This window comes from Lepisma saccharinum, chromosome 1 (genome assembly GCF_977018435.1).
Source record: "Lepisma saccharinum chromosome 1, izLepSacc3.1, whole genome shotgun sequence".
NCBI classification, from domain to species: domain Eukaryota; kingdom Metazoa; phylum Arthropoda; class Insecta; order Zygentoma; family Lepismatidae; genus Lepisma; species Lepisma saccharinum.
This window is the reverse complement of record NC_139229.1, coordinates 26,038,152-26,057,674: the sequence shown is the minus strand read 5'-3', so window position 1 is coordinate 26,057,674 and position 19,523 is coordinate 26,038,152. Positions and strand designations below refer to the sequence as shown.

Below are 19,523 nucleotides of genomic sequence, written 5' to 3'. Positions count from 1 at the left end.
TATCATCAATTCTTATCATTGCAATTAGCCAAAAGTGGAAGTGATTTTAATAATAAAGATACAAATACAATTTCCTTTGAAGTACGTTGAATAGTACCACCGGTTTATACACAGTGGTACTTACCTCTATTTGTGCTGTATGTGCTCTTTTTAAATCCAAACCATAAGTACAAGCGGATACTGTAAAGGGTATGAAAAATTAAAAAGTCAACTTGTAAATTTCACCAGACAGAGTTTATTCTGACAACCTCAACAAACTCCCAAGCTTACAAAAGTACATACAAGCACACTTGTTGGGGTAGGTTCAAGACAAAACCCAACCTCACTGGGATGCTAATTAAACAGAAAGAAACATCTACCTTCTACTGTACATAACAACCTGAGCAGGTGGGAACACGGGGAATACTGAAGTCCTAGGGTCCCCTCGGCCCCACTCATTCCCTCAGACAAAAAAAAAAAAAAAGAATAAACAAACATTATCATGTTTCCATTGTATTTAATACATAGGCAACCAACCATTTTTGTTTTAACAACTGTACCACAGTCTGCGCTATCAACATTATTTGAGGGTGTAGAACAACGAAGTCTTAAGAGCGAGAGAGGAGTGAAAAAAAAAGATAGGAAGTCATGTCCATCTGCTTTTTACTTTATATAAAAGTTTCTTTTCATTGTAATAATTGTTTACAATATTCTACACAAAAAGGTACAAGGTACAATGTGAAAGGGTGGGCATTTACTGGCCATCTATAGTGCCATTTGTCACAAGTAAATCCCCCAAAATAATAGGAGGACACCAATAAAAAAATGTCTCTTTAAAGACATTATGTATATATAGATATATGTATATATATAATTTTTTTTTTACTCAGATGGCATGTTCTTCCTTCAGTCTTAATTTCTTTCCTCAATTAATTTGAGGATCAATCAAGGTCCATACACCTCACTACTCAGTTATATAATAAAGAATTATGAATGAAAATAAGAAATATTTTTTTTACAAATGGAAAGATATACATTAGAAATAATAGTTTTTCTTTACACAAAAACGCACGGCCCTAAAAAGAAATATATCACATTTAATATAGGATTGGTGCATGACGTCATAGTCTTTGCTATATATCAACTATCATGAATGATTGTTTCCATTTTTCGTATTGGCAAAAACAAAAAAAATTGTGGGATCTTGGATTTTTCTGGGAAAAGTACATCATTTGTTAATATTAACCAGACACACTAAGAGAGATGTCTACACTTTGCAAAAAAGCCAAATGTGATCACGAATAGAAGAAAAAAAAACATTTATAAGCAGGAATCTACCTTTGGTCCAATATTTACAAAGCTCAAGAACACTCCTCATTATCTAGACTCCCTAAAATATGCCACTTTCCACCCAACCTTAACCATGCCCTCTCGGCCCCGGGAGAGACCTACCGTAACCGTGACCATCCCAGAAACATCCATTCATCCCTGAGAACCATGGGGGGAATCGCCTCATGAAGTTTTTTTTTTTGTATGAAAAAATGTGAACATGAAATTGTACACTGTAACTCTACTATACGTGAACATGACTACTATTTCTGTACTTTTTCTATACACAGACAAATAAGAAAAAAGTCACACGATGACACACACTGATTGAATAATTATTAAATAATAAATTATTTGGTTTGTAATACAATTAATGTGGCTCGCCATACACTCACTAACATATCTTTTGTATTTTGACATTGTGCCACAGTTGAGACCTAGATACACCATACAGTGGATGGAACACTGTATGGTATAGTGTAGCTTAAAGCTACTACAATTATCACTCACTCACCCCATTGTTTTAGGACAAAACGCTCACGCTCACTCACATCAATACACAATTGTGACATTTGAGTCATTCCCACACACACTATACCACATGCATACACCACTCGCAAAACAAGCAAATGTCTATTGACATCATCCTCCCTCGTTTTTTGTATGTGCCACACAGGTGGCTTTGTACTATTCACACAGCAGTCTCTGATTCCTCTTTTAGTTACGTAGCCTCCACCTTAAGCTTCCAGAGGGATTTTCTGAGGTGGAGGTGGCGTCTTCTTTGACAGATTGAGTGGCTGAGTGTCCGCAATGTCAACCTGCAGTTCGACCATCTTCGGTGAAACTGCAGGAGCAGTTTGCTGATGACACGTAAGGGGTGTTGGATGGGGCTGCGAAGGAACTGGACTCTTTGCTTGGATTGGCTGTGGAGATGTTTGAGAAGGCTCGAAGTACAGCCTCGAATACAACTGGTTGTTGTTTGGTGGCGGAACTATTTCTGCTGGGGGAGTAAGAGCCACCGTGGGTTGTGCAACGGTCATTTTCTGAGCTTGCTGGGACTGTTGCACAGGTTGACTTGGAACGCTCTGTACGTATGTGGGTCGCACTTGAACCGTTGATGTTGTGATGACACTATTTGCTGCGGAGTACGGCCAACCAGGAGCTCTCTGTTGATGCTGCTGTTGCTGGTTAGGAATGTAGAAACTAGAGCCACAGACTAACAAATTTTTTGACTGCTGCAAAACAACATACCCCGAAGAAGTTGATGGCATACTCGATGAAGATGATGACGATGAAGAGGATGGGGCTGGGGAGAAGGATGCAAGAGGCTGCGATGGCTGTATTTGGTCTACAGAAGAATATCCCTCCTGCATTATGTAGTTGTGAATAATGTCAGTTCGTTTCATTTGTTCGGCAGTCATCCTGGGACCTTCCATTAGTGACTTAGCTAATGTGGAATGCGTACTTGACAATGAGCTGCATTCGGAGGGGGATGATGAAGGCTTGTTATGCTGTAGTGGATTGGGGTGAGTGAGATGATGGTGCAATTGGGGAAGCTGAGCCGTGTATGCACTTTCAGGTGGCGTGTTTGAAACCACCATCGGTTCTGCCTCAGCAGAATCCTTTCGCAGGGCACGGAACTTTTTATGAGGCTTATACGCTTCATCCATTAATGAATTTGTATCGTACAACGGGGGCGCCTGCAGGGCCCTCTTAAGAACAGGCATGTCCTCAATGTGCTGTTTATCCTCGTCAATGTCTTTCACTTTATCCTCCAAGGAGGATCGCGGACTCGAGCACACAGATGTAGGAGCACTTGCACTTAGTTTCTCCACCTTCTCAGTACCAGATTCTATTCCTGAGTCATTTGGCGAGTCCAGCTTGCGGAACCGGAATGGTTTGTTATTCGGAGAGTCACCTAAACTGGAACATTCATCGCCCGATGTGGATCCACCTTCAGAGTGAGAGTTGTCTCTGTGACGGCGACGTGGGCAGGATAGGGTGGCCGCCAACAAGGGAGTAGGGTGTGGTCTGAACTCACTGAGCGCGGCCACTTCACCAGAGCACACAGATTCTGAGCTGGATACCGAACCCAACGGACTCTTGACGGCTTCATCCATGGTACTAGAAGAACGGGGGCTGCCGAGGAGGTCATCCTTACCACCCTCGGACCACGCAGGACTTCTGTTGCACTCTTCATCCCAGCCAACAGAACTGTACAACTGCTGCTGCATCTGCTGTTCTTGCTGCTGTTGCTCGGTCATCTTGCAGGCCAGCAACTTCTCTGAGTGCAGGGTGTTGAGTGTACGAAGATCGGGTATCTTCTTTATCAGGTCCTGGCAGATGTTTGGATTCTCTGGGTGGTTTTGACTAACGACCATTTGTAAAGCAGTCTTCAGTTTAAAATGCATCTTTTCGACAAGCTCCGTATTGCGTAGACCAGGACGATCTGCAATGACACAAATAAAAAGAAACCATCAAAATGCTGTACACGCAAATGTGATTTAAAGAAAATGAGAGATTACAGATTATACTTGCGATATTTGAATTCCAGCAATGGAAATAAAGAGACTTATAGGCAAACAAGTTCAATTCAAGCCAGAATTCTGAGTAAGTACAAAAATGAAAATTTTAAATGAAAGACTAAAACTGTTCTCACGCAGAAGGCACAATTAATGGTGCAGATTCAAAGATCGTTACTGCTCAAATTATAATATTACTTCCAAGTTCAGTTTATGAAAACCAGAAAATTAAAATATGACACTCACCAGGAGCTATTACTACAATGGAGCAAAACAGGCCAACTTCAGCATCGGTCAACCTCAAACCATTCAATCGCTCCGCAAAGTCGAACATGGAGTCCATAAGAAAACGGGCGTTTGAATTATTATGGATTGCCTCTCTCTTCAACACCTGGCCGTTGAGGCAAATCATGCTGTTTGTCTGTGAAAGAAGATGAAAAATATCGTTAGTAACCAGGTACACATCATCAGTCTTATTTTCATAAAATATCATCACTTTTAATTCTGAGAGGTCTTGAAGAGAATTATTTTCCATAGAGTTGAATGCCCATCAAAGATATAATCAACCCTATGATATTCTCAAATACAGCAATATCTATTATTCACAGAGTGCAAATTCTGTGGTTTTATTCTCATGCACGTAACAAAACTTGACATCAAACTCAAACTTGAAATTAAACATAACAAAATGAAAACCATGAAACAAAACTCACCTGAGAATCAAACATGCAGGCTAATCGGACTAGGAGAACCTCAAAGACGCCGGCCTTCAGGAGGGTAACTTGGTCATCTTGAGCGAGGAGACCAAATCCTGGGATGCGTTTGGCAAATTCAACAACTCCACGAATTGCAGGAGAAAACCTTTTGGAGAAGTTCTGGAGCAATTCCTGATGCCCTATCATGGGTTGTGGGTTTGGATTGAGTGGACAAGCCTAAAAGGAAACGAGAAAAAACAACTTATAAGACAAATTCACAAAGCACGAAGATTTTTAGCAAACACTCTTATAAGTACATCAATATATCTGTAGTTATGACTTTAAACTTGTGGCTTGAGTGTCCTATGTGTAAGCAGTCTACAATTTATGGTGATTCAAATTAACAATCTGCCAATAGAGATGGCAAGGCCACTAGTGCGAAGTGCAGTGAAAGAAAAGGGAAGGGGATTTCATAAGTTTGCACATTTTCTGAATTGGAGACAAAGTACGTAATAGGCTATTTGGTTTACTGTGTGGGAATATACTTTCCATACTTAGCATAAACAAATTTGTGAATAGTTTATTAGATTTTCGTCATTTAACGTCGCTTTTGTGCCTCTTTTCACCAATCGCGACGATGAGGATGAGCGATATAATGAAAACTGATGGGACACTCACAAAGAATACCCATATACAGGCTCTGACCCCTAGCGTCGTAGCGCGTTGTGCTAACCATTCCGGCACGGAGATCGGCTGTAGGGATCATTACGAACCTTGAGCGTTTACATTGACCAATACCCACAATTCTTACGCTGACATGCGCATAGAAGCAGCAAGAGCCCAACAAGTTCGTCTATTTATAGAACCGTTGTTACACGTTAAAAATGCCTACCCTATCTGTAACAATATGATTCGTAACGGGCACACGAATAACAGCTTTAAAGCGGAACATGTGCGCATGAGAGCCACTAATTATGGAGTCCGTGCACGGCTGATATACTGGCCAAGTTCCTGAAACGCACCCTTGAAACTCCCCCCCCCTTTTCCTAGAATCTATGGAGGGAAGGGAAAGGGGGATGCAGCTGACCTTTGCCTGTCCCGGGCGCTGGCAGGCGCGTGGGTCTCAAGGTCAGGCGGGGCTTCGATCAATACACCGGCATGTGGCAACAACGCGACTTCTCCGTTCAAATTCGTCCTGAATAACCCGTTGCATGTATCCCCTCCGTCTGGCCCAACTTTTGGCGCGTCAACTTCCACGTTGTGAATTCGGCCTCTCCACGCCTTCTTTCCGAGCTGCAAAGGCCACGTAAAAACGGTGGCGCAGGAAGAATGCCTCTTTAACCTTGGGACCGATAAAAGACCAACCTTGAATGTTTCCGCCTATTCCCCCACCGCTGCACAAGGTCGTGATGAACTGTGCGACCAGGAAGGTGCAGCGCCATCTATAAGCTGGCCCTTGTCGGGGAGTTCTTTTACTCTCGAACCCAACCGTCATACTTCCTGCCTTTATGAACGTTACAATAAAAATGTCTATTTACGAGCCACATTAATGCAACGGCGGTTGCAGGGATCTCTTAGTTTGAAAAGTAGGAAGTAACTAATCAGCCTTGGACTTCGTACAAGCTTTCGCAATTGGAGGTCTACACATACGTGAAGTTCCAAGCTGTTATTTCTTACAGATAAAAATCGAACACTTTTGATCTTAAAACACTGCACGTATTTCTATTCAGAAATATTCATGGAAGGTTAGCGTGCAAGAGCAGAGCCCACACAACACTCAAAAGCATCGTCTTAGAACACTACAAAAATGAACAAATATATTTAACCCAAAGTTAATTTTCCCCAATAATAACGTCAAAGTCCCTGAAGTTAATTCAGCAATAAAAGCCGCTGGACTTGACAGGCGATTATTTCCTTACAATTAAGATAGTTCCAAAAGGAAAGCGTATTGCTAATCAAACCATACAGTCTTTAATATAGGGCAATACAAATGGTGCAACTTTACACAGTTATCATGACGTCAACAGTTTCGAAGGTACTAACAATTCGCAGTTGTAACTGGCAAATCTTTCGGAAGGGTGAAAAACATATGCATTACTGCCGAAAAGCATGCGGAAATGTCTTTGCACCACTGTGATTGAATCAGTTTCTCGATAGCTCCAACACACACCATACTCCTTCTACTGGTCATTAGCCATTTTGCAACACTGGTGATCCTGATGGAGCATTGGCTAAGCAGAATAAGCCCGCCAAGTGGGAATAAAACTTCCAGAGTTCTGCCTTGTCTGATTTTCTATCATAAATAGTAACGTCATAATATCTGCGTAAAGTTGCACCATTCATTTTGAATTACCTTGTGTATTATATCAATTATATATATATATATATACACACACCGTCTTTAAAATAAGCACACCGAAGATATAACGGTAACCACAACTTGAAAAGAGTTAACACTTTATGCTCGAATGGGCTGGATATATAGTTTAAAGTGCAATTTGTCCCCGCCAGGGGTTGAACTCTGGAACCCTTGGTCACAAGCCGACCTCGTTAAATTAAGTCAACGAGAATGGGCAAGTATAAACTTTAATTGGAGGATAAATACTTAAAACTACAATCGACAAACTTACAACTACAACGGTGTAACGTACCACCAAGACATCAAAACTGAAACCTTCTTTCTTCTGTCTGGTACAGAACCTACACTGTTCATTGCACATGGTTTCATGGAACATTTAATTTCAGTACGATTGGTTTTGTTTCCCCCAAAATTTCGATCTGGTGCTGGTTTCTGCTTCTACATTGCAAGAATGTAACAATTAAAGAACATACGTTGACGAACGTGAAAAATTAGGTTACATTTTTTTTTCACCCATAACATTTGTAACCGAAGTATGCTTCAGTGTTGACGGCCTTGGTGATTTGAAAATGTAAAAGCAAAAATCGGACACTTACCAGAGTCTGTGGCGAGGACGTGTAGCTCGGCATCTCTCTCGCGATGGCAAGCATCGGCTCCACTTTTGCACGCGTGAAGTCGCATGTTTCCAGGTGGGCACGAATAACTGTGCTCGCCAGCCGCTGGTCATCCTCCAGTTCTGCCAACGCCTTCTCTTGGGATTTGGAGCAGGAGCTCTGTTGCATGGCAGCCAAAATCCTCGCCTTCTCCCTTTTCGGGACACGACCAAAGCGAACAGCTGCAATAGAAAGACACAGAACAGGTCAGAAAACAATCAGAAATAAGGACCAATCTATAACTAAGCCTGACACAGTATATATTGAGCTCAAGGGCTCAATACTTTTGGTACATGCAGTGGGATGCGGAAGTGTTGCACGGCAAATTGTCCTACGTGTTTTTAAGGAGTAAAGTTTTACATTTTCAGAACCTTGTTTGACATTTTGTTACATTTGAAGCGCTCATTGCGTAAAATTAAGAGAATATCACAGCGATGACAAAAGAGCAACTGCCCTAGATGTATAAACCTTGCGCTGAACCATCAATCAACTAGGCAGCTAAGATTAGATGTTTGCCTGAAAGGCGACAACACCAAATGAAACCTTCAAATGCTTTATTACCGAAAATATGTACAATAAAAAAAAAGAAGTACTAATGAAATTGCAGTATAGTATTCATGTCAACCATCATGACATTACACGCGTAACTTTTCCATCTTTAATACTACAAAATCATTGCACACACGCATTGTTATTAATTACTATAAATAAAAAAAATCGTCCGTGTGAAATTGATTTCAAGTTTGTTTGGGAGAAAATAAAGCATTGAACTACAAATGTGCGCTAAACGGCGACACTATTGACTTCCTAATGGTACCAAAAAAACTTCAACATAAAACCAGTAAAAGGGAGTAGTGTAACGGGAAACGTCAGCAATAACATAATAAAAAACGGCATTCTAATCGAGAAAGTATTTACGGATACTGTTTCGCTAATTCTCTACAAAGACCAGGACCAATAAAACTACAATAACTGCAGTTATGTAGACTATAGGACTGTCAAGAGGAAAAACACCAGACTTCAAACGATGTTCATATCACAAAAGTATATAAACAAATAAAATATCACATGCCGGAAACGAAAAACGACGGCTCATGGTTACTGGACAGACCCCACGCGAATTCAGCAAATTGTTATTTTTTACAAAACCTGTAAATTTGTATCTTCATTATAGCAGAATGAGAATGAAGCAAAAATTATCACAAATGTTTACACACTGTATTGTGTGAATGAATTTCTAATGGTGAATCCCCATGATCTTGGTGAAGTAAAGGTACGATTACAAAGATAGATTTACTTCGAGAGTCTGAACAACTCATCGCAACAAACAAGGGTCGACGCCCGTACACACACATTTGGCGCCCAATGAACAGGTTTTAGTGTCCTGTGCCAGAGTTCCAGTTTTACAGTACCGATAGGGGGTAGACATGTCACAAAAAAACAACTGGTGCAAATATAATTCATGTTGACCCACCTAAACCAAAGCTCAATCACGTGGCGAGGATTGATAAACCAATTTTCAAGACACGATTTAGACATATGCCCTCCCGCATGTGTAAGAAGGTGCATTTCCTGCCGGGGAAAAGGTAAATTACCATTGCCCTGCGTAGGTTGCACAAGCTGCGTTCAATGCAAAATGCATTACGGTGCTGGACCTACGTATGCACCTTGCACTTCCTGATACGGACGAGTTCATCGCAAGACATAAACGTCTCAGCGTGAAGAAAAACTAATAATATTAGCAACTCGTACGGCATACAGGAAACGCCATTTACAAACACACACGTGTAAATAATAAACATGATGAAGAATGATACATACGTGCATTATGATAGTCAACCTCCCCTTTCAGAATCCGTTTCAAAATGCTCCTTTTGTCATCCATAGTCTTTTGTGATCACTTATTGTTTTCACTTTCCCTTTCTTTTATCACACACAAGCACACTAATCACACAATATGCACTTTGGGTCACAACCACTCCACCAGTTCAGTTTGATATCACAACAATGTTTGGAACTATCCGTATGGTAATTATGTGAACAAAATTCCGAGAACAATATGGAACAATTTTTTCTCCTCCACACTATAACACACGTGTACTCTGTTGGTTGCATTCCCCACTACTAGCTCTTGGATCTCTCTCGCCACACGGTTGCCCCAAGCTAACCTTCCTCCCCTCCAGTGTGAATTTCCCCCTCCACCCGCCCTTGAACTTGCTTTCAACAGCGCTTCGCTACGACGACCTACTTCCCCCTCAGTGACCTTCACAACGCCCAGTAGTAGCAGAAAGAGACAGTTACTATCCTCTCTCGGGGGCCTCACGGTCGCCCGGCAATGCTGCGTGATCTCCGTTGGGCCACACACTGAGCTTTCAATCTATCACCCTTGAAGTACGTATCGCATGCATGCATTTTCTCTGGTGTTTTATTGGAACATTAAAAAAAGTCGAGCTTTATCGATTTCGAACAATGTGTGTTTAATTAAAGTTTGCCCTTGAGCAGTCTTACGACGTGGGTAAAATAAGTGTTTCGTAATGCGAGGGGGAGGTCATGTGACGTTCTAACGACAGGGGAAAATGCGTCGTGATATTCCACCAATGAACGCAGAGAAAAAGGATCGACAGCGCGCCACAATTACAACCTCATGTGGCATGTCTTTTATTCGTCTTTCCTTGTGCATAAGCGTGGGTTAAACGCGCGAAAAAAATTAAACATCTCCAGTTCAAAAAGCGAAAACGCTCACTGCGCAAACTCCGAACGCAAGCAAAGTCACGCTGCTATTACGCACGCATCCACCAGCAAGTCCGCTACCTTGGTTGCATGTAGTACCTGAAACGCTCGCTAGAGGGTGACATGGTACTGCACGCTCTGCCTGTATATCGGACGTCACCATCCTTCGTGTTCAGCGGGTTGTGTGTAACTGCTACTGGGAATGTGGGCTCGTGGCCCGACCAGGCCAAATAGCGGGACTCTCCGTCACGTGACCACAACCAACTGGGGCATACGTCACGCCGCCTGACCTTTTAAACTTGAAACGGAAAACGAAGAACGGTCCAAATTCGGCTGCAAGTCATGACTGGGGTCCCCCTCTACTTGCTTTCTTTCAACTTCCTGATTTTTATTCTCAACAATAGGGTTCGCTTTACCCCGGAAATCTTCTCGCGCGCATGAACACGCCCACGCATTAGTAAACACTCGAAAGTTCATCGTGGATAAAAGATGATAAATGCATCGACATAAAACTTGCTTTCTGCGAAAGTGCATACGTTTTACATTTATAACAAGAAATGCTTCTTTACATAGCAATCACGAGCTGTGGCCTATGAATGTTACATAAAATCCTTACGCGTGACATTCCAGCATACATTTGTTGTGCGTGCATTCTAACAGCGCTTGTTTACATATTGCAGAAGTTACATCAGTGGCGTATCCATGAAGGGGCTACCGGGGCCTCCTTGGTGTAAAGATTGATGTACGGACAGATGAGAAAACAATGTACTGACAAATTAAATCATCCTTTATGATATTTCTGGGGACGATACGATTTGAACGTATTTTTGTGTTTTCTCTTTTGTATACAAGCTCCATATACGTCATTACCCATCCAATAAACTAAGTACTCCTCATGACACCGATAAAATGCCACACACTGCGTAGTTGAACCCGTAGGTCATGTTGGGAGGGGGCCACGCATTTGTCATCAGTAATAAGTCCTGAACAGGATGAAGAAAATAAGACAGTTTTATTCTATTCGTTACAAAATGAGTTTACACAGAAAAGTGAAATTATGAAATCCATATTCCCATAAAACAGAGGAGCCTGTTCATGGATATATGTGCGATAAGAATGCTTTGTTTACATTCACACCATGCAATTTTAAAGAAGCCTCGTGCCCCATAGTCTCATAGGCACAATAGTCTCATGCTCTGCCCTTATTCGAACTGAATACATTGTACTTTATATTCGAACTGAATACTTTAAGTTGGAAAGATGTATAGTAATGACCCCTGCCAAGAGAGCATGGCGCATAGAAGTGAACAAGATAAAAGATGGTAGCAATCTCACTATTCGTTTATCACCCGCTATAAGCTAGTCATAAACCGTACGGCGTCAACAGTAATAAAAATGCTGTACCAAAAGAAGTGGTATTTCTGTTGGATTCCTCCCATAAAAGTCACTTCAGACTTAAGTTTCTTTTGCCCATATGGAAAAAGAAGCCAGACGGCACTATGGCAACAGTGAGTCTCGTCAGATTCTAATGCGTATGTAAAGCCGGGGAGGGTGGTGAGGATTGATTTCTATCTGGAATGTTCTCACAGCAAAACTTAATCATTATAGATGCCATTTCTGTACTGTAAATTCTTCACCAAAACTACGAAATATGTATTGTCTGATGGGCTGCATATAATAAGGATAGAACTAGGATGTTGCACGCACTGCGTACAAGCTAATAACTACCGAAATACCCCTTAAATACGCCACTGGGTGGTTAGAACATCCTATGATAAATCCCAGTAAAGTGGATAGCTTGAGAGTTTATTTTCAGAAACTACATAATATAGAAATACAAAATTCAGAGTGTAGACGAGACAAAAACTAGGACCGCCCACCCGTCTTGTACAAGTAGAAAGATGACAAACGCCTCTACGTAGATTTCAGTAACCTAACAGCAGGGTCTACTTGCGATAGCTGTGATGTTCCGTGAAAAAATAACACAATGACACACTTGTAATCTCACTTTATGCTCGCCTAGGCTAATCTGGACAGGATTAAATTAAATTCCGGTATGGTCTATTTTACCAGGGAATGTTGCACTTGTAGAAAAGCAGGATGTATAAACATAAGGTCTGAACATAGTTAATTTGTAGGAAGAATACTCCAAGCTTCTCATACTTCTCTGTATTTATACTTTGGTTGGTCTTTCAGTACTGTACAACAAACATATAGATATATGGTATGTGTAAACTCCCTGTTAATTAAATTTTAAGCTGTGGTTCATTATAATGTGCTCGATTGAGGTTTATAGCACCCCTAACGACACCTATCGGAAATAACAAATAATTTGGCAAAGAGCAAAGTAAATCCCAAAGCCAGGAGCACTAGAACAAAGGAAGGATCACACAAATTGACTCAGGCACATAACATATTAACACTGGCAGCTTAAAAAGTGTAACAACAATAAATTTGGAAGATATGGATATACTTTCAGAATTGTGTTGCCATACGAAGGAGAGCAATTTGGAAAAAAAATGTAATTATATTCAAACTATAAAGACTACTCTTTCATATGGAATTGTAAGAAAACTCTGAAAATAACCATATTTCTATACTAGTACTAAAGAGAAAGGTCCTTAGTAGTGTTCACAATCAGATAATTATTGAAAGTATTTTGTAATTATATGAAAGTGAGAGGGGATTATTTCCTTTTTTTTAAATATATAAATGGACAATTATCACATACTATTCGTTTCCTAACGGTATGGTAGGTTGGTAATTCAACGACTTTGGTGTCCGAACAGTTCTTGGTTCTTGGTTCGTGGTGGGGGAACATTTTAGCAAAATTTATTATTTCTTTCAAGTCCCTTATATCCTCAGATCGTTAAATTGGATTGAACCTGGACCATTTAGAATAAGTGAAATGAAGGACCAGCATTCTCATTAAAGTAATATTCAATGATATTATTATTACAATAAAAATAAGTATTGTAAAAAAAAAACACCTTTGAGGTGCACCTTTATATAAATGTTGGATGTAGTTAAAATACTGAATTAAATTGTAAGGGTCTGCATCAACGAGGCTTTTAATAGGGATCTGTGGTAAAAGAAAGGGGTATGAAGTTTTGTGGTAGGTCACGTATGAAGTAAAGATGAGGCTAAACGTTTACAATATAGATTTTGATAGCTTACGGATCAGTATAAAACAAAGGCAATGGTTGTATCATAGAGGGGTAAGATAGGATGTTGTTATAATTTAGAAAAATAAAGGGTTGTACACTTACCATCTCGGCTCATGCCCACTGCAATACACTTCTTGAGGCGGCAGTACTGACAACGATTTCTGTTGATCCTAAGGATGGAACACTGCTGGTTTTTCGTGCAAGGCCGATACTGGATTTTCTGTTGAATACTGCGTCTGAAGAATCCCTGTGAGGAGAAACGAACCACAGATGAACCACGACACATAGCACACAACACAGAACACGTCCACCACACGCAACGCTCCACACCAATCTGCCTGCACCAACACGGCGGCCGACCTACTTGTCGGTCGTTCACCCCGCCAGAGTACGGCGAGGCCAGTTCATGTGAAAGTGAATTTGGCTTGGTCCGATTTCATCATTTGCAGCGGCGAAGTTATCAACTCGGCGCCTGACCCAGATTCCCCACCAGGCCCCAGGAAGCAAAACAACAGTGTTGCCACGCGTGCGCTGTGGAGAACGCACCGGAGGTGAAAGGCCTCTCGCAAGATGGCAACACTGATGCATTGCTTTGGTTGTTACACACGAAGGATCACCCTGAGGTATTCCAAGCTGATAATGGTTGTAATAATACCACAAAAATGCCTTTCCTTTGTGTTGGAAAAAGCGAAATAACGATTTCGCCCGTTTCAACCCGATAAGCAGAAAAGTCACCAGCTCGCTAATTAGATTGTTTCTTGTTACAGATATAACTTCACCGCTCTTGTGCAGGAATTGGTGTGGACGCATAGTGTGGCAGAACAACATTAACAACAACAACAATAATGATAAACCTTACATTTCTACTATGTCCGCAACAGAAATACTCTTTACCAATATTGCATTCATACGAGCCAGCAAGATTTTTCAGCCTAGAAATTTCCAATGGGATGTATAGTGACAAATTTGAGCGTTATGAAAATAGTTGGTGTGCATAAATTAGCAAGTACACAAAACCCACAAATTCAGTGATTTCATGATTGTAAATACCAATTTAAAATATCTAGCATGTAGTCTTAACCAGTCAACACTTTCAGGGATGTACGAAGCAACTTAATGACGGGTAAATCATGATGATGTTACGAAATTAATCGACTGGTGAATAGGGTCGCTCGCATGTAACAAGCTAGCCAATCCTTTGTTGCCAACAAAGTGAATAAAGAGGGATTAAAAAATTGTAACAAAAAGGGCTTTGGGTGTTTAGACAAGGAGTGAATTGTAAGTACCTCAGCTGCCTGTCCGATGTAAAGGATTAAATAACGACAGAGTAAATCCCAAACCCAAATACTCCATTGCTAAGAACAATGCGCTTGCCTTCTCTGAAGCAAATGGAAAAATATAATTCACTTTTCCACTCTTCCTGTGACGTAAAGCGCCACCCTCGCTTGAACTACTAGCGGAGGCCGTGAGCAGGTCATCGGAGTTCGTTCACCTCTCGCAGTCCACTTTTCTTTTCTCCGCGACCGACAAACACGACCGCCTTTCAACTGTTCTCCCAGCATGCCTCACGCGGTTGGCTCCTTTACTCGCACAACAGCGGAGCCACGATAGCTCACACAAAGGAACACCACCTTATTTTTTCAATCTTGTTCCAAGCGAGATTTAAACGTAGCTATGGCCACTGGTTAAGATTACACCGAGTGGCGCCATCTAGTAAACACATTATAAGTACTGCAAACAATAACAATATTTATAGTTGTTTGGAACGCGAAAAGAATGTTAAAATACGAAGACAGTGTTGTCTCATAATTCCTGGATTGTCTTATATTACGATTACTAGTCTTACATAAACTTAACCGCTAGAAATGAGGACAGCGATTTCACTACTCCCCTCTTCTTTTCTGAGAGGTCAATGACCGAATTGCGCTACGAGAATAGCCAATGAGAATATTTTAACCGTACCAGTTTCTGTGGTGCGAATTTTTTCAGCACTTCTGACTGATCATTAGTACAAGTACTTTAGCGCCATCTTATTTGGCAGAACTTGCCCATGACGTGGAGGGGGTTTAGAAACTGAATGCATGACGTAATGTTCAACGAAAGTCTAATAAATTTAGCTTCACATTAAATGACAGTTTATGATTACGAAAACTGGAGCGGGTTTTTATATTCAAAACTACATAATGTGCTTACGAATAAGATTGAACCCATGCGGACTCCATGCAGGAGTGGTTAGCACAACGTGCGTACGAAGGATTTTTTTGTTCGGTGAGCGCTGGGCTTGCATTAGTGGATAATAGGCTACATAGCAGCGTTCTAGGGAGGCGAGATACACGATAACATATTTTGTACATTTAAAACGTTCCACTCTCAAAAATGATAATTTTGCCCCATCAGTTCCCCACTGTGTACGCTGTGGTTATCATAGTGCGCTGCGACGCTCGGGTTGGAATCCTAGACTGGACATGGGGTGTTCTTTGTGAGTGTCCCTACACCAACGTCGTTATATTATCACTCATCCTCATCGTCGCGATTAGCCAAAAGTGTCAGAAAAGCTACGCTAAACAACAGAAATCGAATCAAATCAATTCTGAACACCTATTTTCTCATTGATAGAAACATTTGGCCAACAAGGAACTTTTTTAGTCGACTGTTTGCATGTATTTAATCAATATTGTATTACTGATTGATTCATTTGGTATTCTAAGTCCACTTTATGTACACTGAAGCTAATCGGGACAGCACCTACAGTTTAAAATGGGATCCGAACCATTATGTGCCTCCACCGGGTATCGAACCCGGGACCCTTTGATTGCAAGGCGATGGCGGTATCTACTGTATTACTGACAATATTGTTTCAGTATGAGTAAGCTGATCTCTTAAAGAGTAATGGAGCGGAGGAGGGAGGGTACACGTGAGGATTACTTCTTCTCGTGGAGTTTTCTATGGGCCACGTGGATTTAACCCTAATCTTCGATTTATGCCAAGTTTGAAAACAGATGGCGCTAACTACCCTTCTCAAGAAATTTCCTTCTACTAGCCACAACACAATACCTCCGTAAGAGAATTCGTGTGAGGTAAGGCGAAGAAATGTTACGAGAAGAACACACCAGTAGCCGGGAAGACACGAACATGTCAAACGCTTTTTCTTTTTGTCGTCCTCCGAAACTCGTCGCCTTTTGTATGCATTCGGGTCACGACTGTTCCACTTAACCATCAGAGGGCATCCAGCCTAACAGAAACGTGCATATTTAAGACTGACATGTTCTCAACTGAGTACGTAATGTTGTTGCAACAGCAGGTTATAAAATGTCAACAATATAAACCCTGAACTACTCACTTTCCTTGCATGATAAGAGGTGCTCGTTATGAGTGCGAGAAGTCGAAAGTGATGGCTCACGAGAACGCAGCAGGCGTTTATGTTTCAAACATTAAACATTTACGAGAAATGCATCACAATGCACAGTTTGATGTTTCATTTATATTCTCTCCGCACCAGGGGACGGAACAACAAGTTGCAATGCGTATAGAGGGGAAAGAATAAGCAATTTCGAACCAACGCAACGCACGATAAATAACTCCTTTTCCTTTAGCTTATCTGTCCGTCCTGTTTCTCCCATTTCCTTCCTTCTTTATTTTAGTATTCCAGTACACTCTTTTCAATGGCGAAATAGACAAACTCGGGACCTCTTACATTACCAACGCGATGCGCAAAATATGATTCATGTATTCGTGGTTTGTCAACCAGTATATGAAAGACAATGAGACTATAACACATGTAAATGAGTACAAGAAGGGTACGACAGCAATAGGTTAGGTAAGGTTAGGTCATCACACCGTACCATGAGGGCATATAGGCGGATTAGAAGGTAGGGCTCCACATATTCACGATCTCGGACATTTGTGGAGGTGACATGAACAGCACCCGCTCCGCACTCAGGCACCAGTGTATTAGAGTTCAGACACCCTACCGATGGCTATAGGTTGAAGAAAATCTGGCGACTGCCACAGCTGGGATAATCACACAGTTTTTTACTGTAAGTTTCGAATAACTAAACTCCGAAGGTTATAGATTATTGGTAACAGAGTAGCCTTGTAATCAAGAGGTCCGGGGTTCGATCGGTGGACGTAGACTGCAGTCCCGATTACAATGAAGAAAAACTTACTTTTTTGTGGTGAAACAGTTGTTTCACACGCTAACCACTGTACCAAGGAGGAGCAGTAGTCCTTATGCGTGCAATAAATATTTGATTTGTGCTTACCCGTTATGCAACTCAAATGTCTTTCCCTTATTACGGTAGCGCGAGATGGGATACCCACGTTGTCGGCCACGTGTGCGCCTGTCCCATCCAATACGCACCGCAGTAACCCCCCCACGTGCCCCACAGGAGGTAACGTCCCAACGAGAAGTTCATTACCTCCAGGCACAAGCGAAATTTTCGCTAATTGGTCAAAAGCGAGGCATGCGCCGTGTCGTCAGGGGTCAACCACTCTGTGTGCGCTTTGCCTTTATCGGGACCGCTCTAATCGATCGAGCCGCCCCCCTTTCGCCCGTTGCTCTTGCATCCAGCGCGCCTCCTGGGGATAGGTCAACGCACGATAAATAACTCCCTTTTCCTTTAGCTTATCGAGCTAAATCCAAAACGTCAGGATAATGGCCTTTGCCAGATGCGTTGACCTGCGCTTTCCCATCATGCCCCGCTAGAGATGACGGGCATTACCAGGATTCGAACCCTAGGTGTGTGACTTACTGCCACGATGGTATCAAATGGTTGCTAATTCGATTTCCGAACTCACCCCAAGTCCCGCTCAATAGATCTGAAAAAATAATGCCAGTGTTACTGCATTTTGGTACTTTCAAGTCGCTTTCCCAACTGAGATGGCAACACTACCATTTTAAATATTTTTATTAAAAAAGTATGTCGTTTTTATAGGTATATTGCAGATCATATCTCCCAAAGCACTCTCTCTCGGTTCTCTTTGCCTCTTCCTATTCCTCCAGCTCTCCTCTTTCTATTTTTCATCCCTCTACTTCTATTCTCTTCTTCATCCTTCTCTCTCATTCTATTACTATTTTTCCTGTCTCTACTCCTATACTACTTTACTCGAGGCCACCAGAGACAAGTTTAAAAAAAAAAAATACATCACTTGAATCCCACGAAACATGGAATAAATTCAACATTCAAACGTAGAGATGCCCCACTGTCCCACAGTCTTTAATTTTTCCATATTTATCATTGACTGGGCTTAATTTACTTTGCTTTTCTGTCACTTTTGGATAATCGCGAAGATGAGGATGAAAGACAATCACAAGCACACATGGACAGTTCACACTATAAACACCACAGAGGATTATACTGGATGCGAGTCCCGACGCCAGAGCATCGTTAGTCTGCAACAACGCAGTCCACGATGTTCTTCACAAATTCCATCATATCATCCTCATCGTCGCGATTAGCCTAGAGCGGTAGAGAAGCCTCACTAAATAACAGTTTAGTTTCATTGCTGCATTTAACCTCCCTGTAATTCCCCAACATGCAAGTTCAGTTCTCGATAATCTACCCATAACGGTCTTCCGCAAATCCTCCCCCCTCCCTTGTCCCACTTTAGAAAGATGAGTCTTTCATTCTTTGGTGCGGGAGAAAGGGGGCGAGGGGGTGATTGCACAAAGGATTGAGGAAGGAGGAAAAAACGTGCACTTCGTTTGCCGATGTACTGCTAATCACGAAACGCAGAGAGGGGGGAGAGGACAGAGTCCACCTTGGAAGAGAAGACTATTGATAACAGAGGTATTCTTTTCGGGAAGAAAGTTAAGTGGCCGGCGCGAGGTGAACGACCTCTGTCAGCCGGAAGGGAAACACTGTCAGGATGTGAGTGCAGCGAGCTCGTAACGGGATATCTATCGCAGCCAGTGCCCCCTATAATGCACGCCACATGCTAGAGGCACCTGACTGCACTCGTGGACAAATTTAGCTTTGCCTCGAGGTGACTGAACCTTCTTCGTTCTCGCACGTATCTTATCCGAACAGGGTTACTGGTTCTTCCCTTTGGGGCGGGGGTAAATTAGAGTTTTGTCGGAACAATCGCTC

At 41.8% G+C, this 19,523-nt stretch overlaps 1 protein-coding gene across 5 annotated transcripts in view; it reads right to left on the bottom strand.

The window, feature by feature from the left end:
- Window positions 1-212: 212 nt before the first annotated feature.
- Eip75B (Ecdysone-induced protein 75B) overlaps window positions 213-19,523 on the bottom strand; it is a 126,171-nt gene continuing 106,860 nt past the window's right edge. For 4 of the 5 annotated variants that reach the window (XM_083129746.1, XM_083129755.1, XM_083129774.1 and 1 more), the window contains exons 3-7: window positions 13,537-13,681; window positions 7,481-7,719; window positions 4,544-4,762; window positions 4,077-4,251; window positions 213-3,757 (exon numbers count right to left, since the gene is read on the bottom strand). In XM_083129746.1, coding sequence (XP_082985872.1) covers window positions 2,046-3,757; window positions 4,077-4,251; window positions 4,544-4,762; window positions 7,481-7,719; window positions 13,537-13,681 — 2,490 coding nt within the window. In that variant the 3' untranslated portion in view covers window positions 213-2,045. Of the gene's footprint in view, window positions 3,758-4,076; window positions 4,252-4,543; window positions 4,763-7,480; window positions 7,720-9,358; window positions 9,679-13,536; window positions 13,682-19,523 lie in introns of those variants that run through there. The other variant, XM_083129783.1, reaches the window with a different exon arrangement.